This window comes from Drosophila arizonae, chromosome 3, assembly GCF_054131065.1.
Source record: "Drosophila arizonae isolate 15081-1271.41 chromosome 3, UAZ_ARI_1.0, whole genome shotgun sequence".
Taxonomy (NCBI): Eukaryota; Metazoa; Arthropoda; class Insecta; order Diptera; family Drosophilidae; genus Drosophila; species Drosophila arizonae.
In genome coordinates this window covers 22882604-22890970 of record NC_142923.1, presented here as the reverse complement: position 1 = coordinate 22890970, position 8367 = coordinate 22882604, and the positions used below count along the sequence as shown (strand labels likewise).

The 8367-nt window shown below is 33.6% G+C and overlaps 1 protein-coding gene across 6 annotated transcripts in view; it reads left to right on the top strand.

Moving 5' to 3' along the window:
* LOC108610696 (uncharacterized) overlaps positions 1-8367 on the top strand; it is a 72276-nt gene that overhangs the window by 17353 nt on the left and 46556 nt on the right. For 2 of the 6 annotated variants that reach the window (XM_089464858.1, XM_089464854.1), the window contains exons 1-2: positions 523-944; positions 6194-6595. In XM_089464858.1, coding sequence (XP_089320984.1) covers positions 6523-6595 — 73 coding nt within the window. In that variant the 5' untranslated portion in view covers positions 523-944; positions 6194-6522. Of the gene's footprint in view, positions 1-42; positions 91-522; positions 945-6193; positions 6596-8367 lie in introns of those variants that run through there. The other 4 variants (XM_018002953.2, XM_089464859.1, XM_089464857.1 and 1 more) reach the window with 3 other exon arrangements.

The following is an 8367-nucleotide window of genomic DNA, read 5'->3' as shown; positions in this document are numbered from 1 at the left end:
GGTGCTGACCATTCCGGCTGACCATTTGGCTGACCAGTTTGGTTTGCCAGCTCAATTGGAATGGAGGCGCGCGATGATCAGCGATTGGGGGTAAGCGCCAAGCGCCAATTGGGGGCTATCAATAAATGGTTAAGCGTGGGCGTTGCGGCTGCTGATTACGCGTGGCATTTCCCGTTAACAAATGTAGTAAATGTATATAAATTTACAATCATTATCTCTGTGCTGATGATATATGTATATCTACTCGTGTGTGTGTGTGTATGCGTGTGCATGTATTTGTTTTTGCGCTGCTGCAATGTTCGGCCGTCGCACGAATTGCCGATTCGCTGCGTTGAAAAATATTAAATTGTAAATAAATACTAAAAGCAAAAGCAGAAACAAAAGCAACAAAGCAAACAAGAATTATGTTCGTGTCGCCGTCGACGCGGCGAGTAATGTGTGTGTGTGTGTGTGTGGGTATGAGTGTGCATGAGTGTTTATGAGTGTGTTTGTGTTTTTTTTTTTCTGCTGTCTAGTACTTAAGCGCACCTCAGACGCTGCGGTCGGCGTTTCGGAAATGTCGTCAGTTGTTGTCGCCTTCACTTTTCAGTGTTGTTTTCCTTATTTCACTTTTTTTTCCTGATACGCGCACACCTTTCGCCTTTAGCCCCGTACTAAATGAGCGCACGCTTTAGTACACATTCGAACTGAACGCGAAATTTGGCAGTGAAATAGCCAAAGAAATCGTAAGAAATATCCATTTCTATTTCGCGCGACGCGACGCTTATCACAGCGCACAATTTGTTATGTTCTAATAAGATAACAAGCTCTATACGACATTTAACTCAATTTTTGCCTTGAGCTAAATATGATTTTTATTACTTTGGTGTTACAAATGTTGAGATTTTAGCACAACGTTTAAGGATTACACGCAACGAACCAAACCGATTCTTAACGAACCACAGGTGAGAACAAGGCATCTGTAACATCTCTGCGCTAAATGGGCGTGACTTTGCAAAATGGAAACTTTTTCTGTATAAAGATATGAATATATGTACTATATATTGTATATAAATGAAACAGATATATATAGTATATTATATAGACGGAGAGATAACAAAATGTGTGCGATTGGTAAATATTGAATATTTGTGTTCTGAGAGCAAAAGTGCATGCACCTCCCATATGTACATACATATATGCATACATAAGCGTTTATTAGTAATTAAAGTGTACTAAATGTTTGAGAAAATTTACTAACCAATAAAGTACAGACTGTTTGAATTACGAAAACACCCCTATAAATATAATGTGAAATATATACAATAACTAAAACCAAAATATGTTCTAATTGTTAAATGTACTAAATATATGCCTAAACATCTAGAGATGTTTTGCTAGAGAAAGGAGATTTTGTTCTAAAGTCAAGATTGGAATAAAAGTACACTCAAAATTTAAAAGCCGTTTAAGAGCGGGCTTTAATTAAATAACAGTATATTTGTATATGTACTAAAATAAATAAATATGTACGCCATAAACTAAACTTAATTTAAAGTGAAAAGTAGAATGTAAATAAATAAATAATAAAATTAAAAACAAAAGTATATAAATAAATAAAGTTATAAAATTGGTGAATAATATGCTTTCAAATTGTTCTAAAAAAGTGTTTCTGTACAACAACAACATCACCTCAAATTATGACTAAACTCTCCTCAATGAATAAAATCTTATTAGCAATCTAATTGGAAACTAAATGAGATGTAAATATATTCTATATATTTTCATATATTTTGCAGTATGAATCACACCGTAAATTTGTTTTTGTAACACTTTGTTTTTCGGTAAAAACTGAAAATTTGCGTACTAAAAAGTGTTTACATTGCATTTTCGCCAAAGCTATAAACAAATAATCAACTCATATCAATGCGAAAGTGTCTTAAATATGCTAATGCCACACTAAAGACCCTTAAAGATATATAAGTTTGTACGTCAGTTAGCCCGTTTGGGCTTATAGCGATATAATATCGTGTAGTTTGTGCGATACTTGGCCAAAAACAAGACAAGTCAAGTGACTCATTTGACGGAACGAGCAAGTGACGCGCCCCAAAAGACAAACGTGCTTAAATATCGTTGAGGGACAGAGAGAGGGGGAGAGATCCCCCCTTTAGACAATAATTCATTTTTGAGATATTTTGTTTATGAAAGGCCGAATGAGATTTGTACCAAATGTATATGAAGCAAAATAAACAGAGATTCACGCGGACAACAGTGCGTAGCCAGGCCGGCACAAGGGAAAAATCGAAAAAAGAAAAGAGAGAGAGAGAGAGAGACAGATAAAAAATAAACGAGCATATGAAACAATTTTGTGCTGCATTTGGGGTAAACTTTTGCAATTAAAAGCTGCTGGCAACTGGCAGACGATGCGTGATCCCTAAAAGCCAGATGGCTACACAGAGTAAGAAAGAGAGAGAGAGGGATAGAGAGAGAGAGAGAGAGAGAGAGGGAGCGGGAGAGAGAGTTTAAAACAATACTTTAAGATTTCCGCAACTTCTGACCAAGTAATACATATTCATATAGCTATCTCTATCTAAGTGTGTGTGTGTGTATGTGTGCCAGACTAGCTAATAAAATAATTTATGCTTTTCTAAGAACATTTTGGCTGCCCTTCTTGTGCCGCTAGTACTAAAACTGTTGTTGTTGTTGTTAGGCCTGAGGCCGTTTTCTTTTTTTTAAGCCATTTTATTTATAGCCGCGTACGAAATGTGACGCATTTCGTTTAATTTGGCATGTGAACTTATTTATTTATATAAAATTGAAACTTTTCGAGTGAATGACTTGTCTGCGCTTGATTTGGTTTTACTTCTTTTTTGCTTGCGTTTTTTTAGTACATGCGACAACCTTTCAATTGGGCAGCTCATTATCATTGGCCAATGCATTCATATTTATGCATATCATACACTTAGCTCATGTAGCTCTGGTATTTTTGATTTCTTCTGCACGTTCCAAAGTTCATTACCGTTGAGCTTAGTAAGCCGAATGTTTGATGGATGTGTGGAGTAAAGCCAAAAGTAAACAACTTCCGATTTATAATTATTGCAAAGACCGCACATTTGTGGCCAGTAATATTCCATATAGCTGTCTATCTTATCTTTCATTTTTTTTTTTTTTTGCAACAAACATAAATAATCAAAACTTCGAAGTAGCTGTACTAAAACAAAACCCAAATCAGCTTTTGACTTTTATATATTGTCTGTTGTTCAGAGATAAGCTAAAGATATAAGATTGATGTCATTCTCTCAAAGTTTTAGCACCGACTTCTCATGCGCAACATGTGTTTGCTGTTTCCTCATATTCTTCAGCTGTCAAAACGTTTCGTCTTGCACTCCAAGTATTTAAACAAAATTGTGTTGATTAATTGGACACGATTTGTTACATTTGCATGTCAGTTATGACAGTTTTCCATTTTTCACAGGAAAGAGGAAGTCGCACGAAAGTGAAAATTGCCGAAGTAATGTGTTCTAAAAAGCGTCAACAAGATAAAATATCGTTCAGCTGTTGTTGTCAATGCAAAACGTGTTGAAAATGAGGTATCTAGATAGAAATATATAAACAAGCTCTAAGCTGGTAGATAATAATACTAAAGTGATCTAAGTGTTAAATACATAGAGTGGCGCACTGGAAAAATAGTGTTGTATTGAAAATGTGATAGATAAAAGAGTATTATTATTATATTTAGTACAAGTAATTTGTTTATGAACATGTACTAAAATGTAGCAAAATGATAATGTAGTATTGAAAACCAAAGTAATACCTTGGTACATATATGTACTAAAAGTAAAATTCATAGTATGGTGTACTAAAACTATTAAAATGTTTAAGGCAGTACTAATATTATTATAAATTAAAAACAAATGCTCTCAGATATTGATTGTAATGTACGTAAATAAAATGTAAATATAATAAAACATTATTATGTACTAAAATAGTACTAAATTGAAAATAACGCTTGCGCAGATTTCGAGGCTTAGGACTACTATTATTACTAATATTATTCTATGATCTAAAAATATTGTAAAGAGATCTTGATTGTGTATAGAAAGAAAGTGATATATGTTTGTGAACATGGTACTTTTTAGAACTCAACTGATTCGTATATATGTGCTAAATACGTCATTCACCTTAAATAGATCTAAAGCTAGAAAACAAATGAGAACCAATTATGCAGCTGTTGCCACAAACATAAAATTGTCATAGAACATGAAAATGTAATATAAAAGCTGATATAATAGTTAACCAAGTCATGCAAAGGCTTATTACACATAAATATTTGCACAAGAAACACTGAATTCATAATTTGTAATATTTCTAATATTTATTTAAAGTCATTTGGCGATTTATATTTGGTATTTGGTTTATAAACAAATTGTGTTTATGAACACATTTAATACTGGGCCTATCGGCTGTCAGATGGCTGTAATCAATCTACCTGTGATATTGAGACAGAAAACCGATCCGTTTTGTTTACCTGAAATTGTGATATGTCAGATATCGATAGCATTTCGCATTCAATATTAGTATTACTTACTTCATTCAACTATGTATGGATTTCGTATGGATTTTCTTTGTAAATTTCTCATTGTGTATCCATGTGTATTGTGCAATATGTGTATATTCCAATCTTCTATTTATAAATAGCTTTAAGTTTACATAGCACGAATTGCGAAATAAACAGCAGGTCGAACGCCCCCCAATGACGTTAGAGCAAAAACAAAATTTTCCCTGTTTATGTTTAATCGAATCGAAGCTGAAACAAATATTGCCCTCACACCACTTACGACATTGAAAACTGTGGGCATCCAATCGGGTTATCGGTTGAGCTTTTGTGCAATCCAGCGTGGCATTAAAATAAGAATCGTAAGCCAAATCTATAAATTGAAAATAATATTGTATACATAATATATTTACGAAAAGCAGCTGCAAATGAAGCAAACAATTTGCGACTCGATTCGATTTGCGATCGCCCACAGTGCATTGCATTTTGAGGGGCAACGCTTTTCAAATATATACATATATACTTATATATATTCACGTATTCCTATACAGTATACGCCATGTGCGCCGGGCATACAGAAATACTTATTAGCATTCGGCTGGAGCAATTAAAATCGCCCCCGACTCAATAATCATAAAGGGGTAACAGCTTCCACTACTATATACTATATCAGATGCTTACACATCGAAACGTGCTAAGAGCGTGCTAAATTATATATTGAAGGCGTGCTGTCGTTTCCTTATAAGTTTTTGGCTAGATTTGCATACATTACCTAACTTTGAGCTGTACTAAATGCTACTAAATTCATAGAAAACAATAGAAGTATGTAATTTTCAAATGCTGCTCATTTTGAGATGTACTAAAATTACATCTTACGTTTGAAGTATAATATAAATATTAACATTAAGCTTTGAGTACTAAAATGCGTTCAGCTGTAGTAAAATGGGGAAGCTTGAAACTGAAGTCAATAATAATAAAACCTGGGGCTCTATACTCAAATATGCTAAGCTCTTAAAAGACATTCGAAATTACAAATATGATTTATGATAAATTTAAAGAGCACTTAAGTCTACGGATTTTATGAGAAGTAGCTAAAGGCAATAATAGCAACATTTAGCTGTGCTAAAAAGTTTCAAACTATTGGCATGTACTAAAATCGTTGTAGAAGGTTGTTGATGTTAATAATAGTGATGTAATTAAGTGTACTAAAATTTTATAATCTGGAGATTGACACTAAAAATAAGAACTGTGCAAAAATTTGCTAAGCCCTCAAAGATAGCTGAGGTCAGAAAATTGATAGATGATAATCTGTTGCTCTACTTTCCAAACTATGATAATCAGACAGTCAATAGTAGCTATAAAGTGTACTAAATTATGTAAAAGTGAAACGAAAATAGCTGAAGTCAGTCAAGATAGTAATTTGAGCCAAAAAGCATTAAAAATAGTACATTTGACTGTACTAAACGGTGCTAAATTAGTTCTAAAACTGATTTGCACTTTGATTTTCAGTTAGAATGCAGTAAATATACAAATACTCTTTGTCTATTATATATAACTATATGACTCTCATTCTTATCAACAATTTGTGCTAACGTTCCGTTGTCGCTGTTTGGTTTTGTTTTTAATTTGTTGTTGTTTTTGTTTTGGTTGTTTTTCTTACAGATATCGTTTTCGCTTATCGAAAATACAACAAAAGTCTGTACCGAATGCTGCCGCCGAATTGCACAAAAATTCAATACACTTGCGATAAGGTAAATGGAAATAAATGGTGCTATATATGCTCCAGTTGCATTCAATGAGGAGAGCCTGAAGAATCAGAAACGAACCGATGTGATACTTGGAGACTAAGCATTGCAACAACGATACAAAATAAATACATTATATATATAGTGTAGAAGACAAAAGGAAGAACTGCATAGCAATCTAACAAGAAAATATACAAAATAAAAATAGTAATTAAATAATTCGCTACAAGACTTGCCACATTCAACATGGAACACTTGGATCTGGCGGGCTACATTAGCACGCCCCTTAATTGGAATTTGGGCGGATTCGAACAGCAAGGTAAATAATATAATAAAATATAGTAATATAATTAAAATGAATTTATTAAAAGAGATAAATACATATTAGTGAATGAAATAGAATGGTTCAGTGACCTTCATTAACCTAGCCCTCAACCATTCATAAACAGAACTACACTTGTATATTGCGTCACGTTGACATTATATTTTGTAATAAAAAGAAACAGATTATCTGGTTAAGAATTTAATCAATGAACTTCATGCTTACTTTTGTGATATTTTAATCAGGGGCAATAAAAGACAGTAGATAACGAACAGTGAAAAAGTTTTGTATTTTTAATTAACTTAGTGAGCTATAAAACATTTTCGTATTGTTCTAAAATCGATCACAAATAAATCCAAAATTCAGAAATAGTGCAAATATAAATGTAAAAGTTAAAACTCAAATTATAATTAAAATAATTACAGCACAGATTTATATTTAAAGAGCTTGAAGTTGCTTTTGAAGTTTATTTTTTTCTATTTCATATATATACTGAGAAAATATTAAATATTAAATGTAATAACTATTGAAATTCAAACAGATATAGCTAGTAAGTTCACTCTACAGCCCGAGGAGTATATAAAATTCGTGGGATGGTGAATGTGTTTTATAAGATATTACACATTTGGTAACCGAATAAAACACCCTGCACAAGAGTAAAAATTTCAAAAACTAGAAATTGTCAACCGAAATAAAAATCTCTCGATTTACGAGCGATCACTGTGTGGGGCATAATTTATGACCGCACGACTGCTCATAAAGTTGCATCTTTATTGTTTAAACTAATCAGAAGCTAGTGTCATTGGGTGTATAAACAAGGTGGAAGTCGCTCGCGCAGTGCCGACTCTCAGCTGTTTAGCTTGACCAACTGAAGTGACGAGTTTTTATTAATAAATTGCATAATTAAGCGGCATGAATCACACACGCCGAACACAGGCGATGGCCCAGCCAGCCGCGATCCCGATGCGGGCGCTGAGCGATAAGATCACAGCCGAGGCAGCAGCAGAAGCAGAAGTAGAAGCAGACGCAGCATTTGCAATTGCATTTGCAGTTGCTGCGGTAAATGGAGCTCGGTGACTGTGCCTGGCCCAGGGCCTGGCCTGCCTGTGTGTGTGTCTGTATCTGTGAGTGGATTGTCGTGTTGTGCTTCAGTTTTGCTGCAGGCACAGCTGGAGACGGAGCTGCAAAAGATGCGCAAGTGGCTAAGTGCGCTGGAGTTAAAATAAAACTAAATAAAAATAAAAATAGAACAGAAAATTCAAGTGAAAATAAAATGAAAATTATCAATGATAATGATGAGGACAATGAATGATCAACGATAATGATGAGGACAATGACAATGACATTGACAATGGCAATGGCAATAGCAATGACAGTGACAATGACAATGACAATGACAATGACAATGACAATGACAATGACAATGACAATGACAATGACAATGACAATGACAATGACAATGACAATGACAATGACAATGACAATGACAATGACAATGACAATGACAATGACAATGACAATGACAATGACCATGACAATGACAATGACAATTATAATGGAAATGACAATGATATGGATAAAGATTTATAGTATTTATAAACAATGTAATAAAGATAATCATGACAAGAGCAATAATTCTAATACAATAAAAAATAATTATAACAAGAAGAAGAACCCTAATAAAACTGATAGTGTTCGACGATAACAACGATAATTATAACGACAATATTTATGACAATGATAATTAAAATTACATCTTAAAGAATATT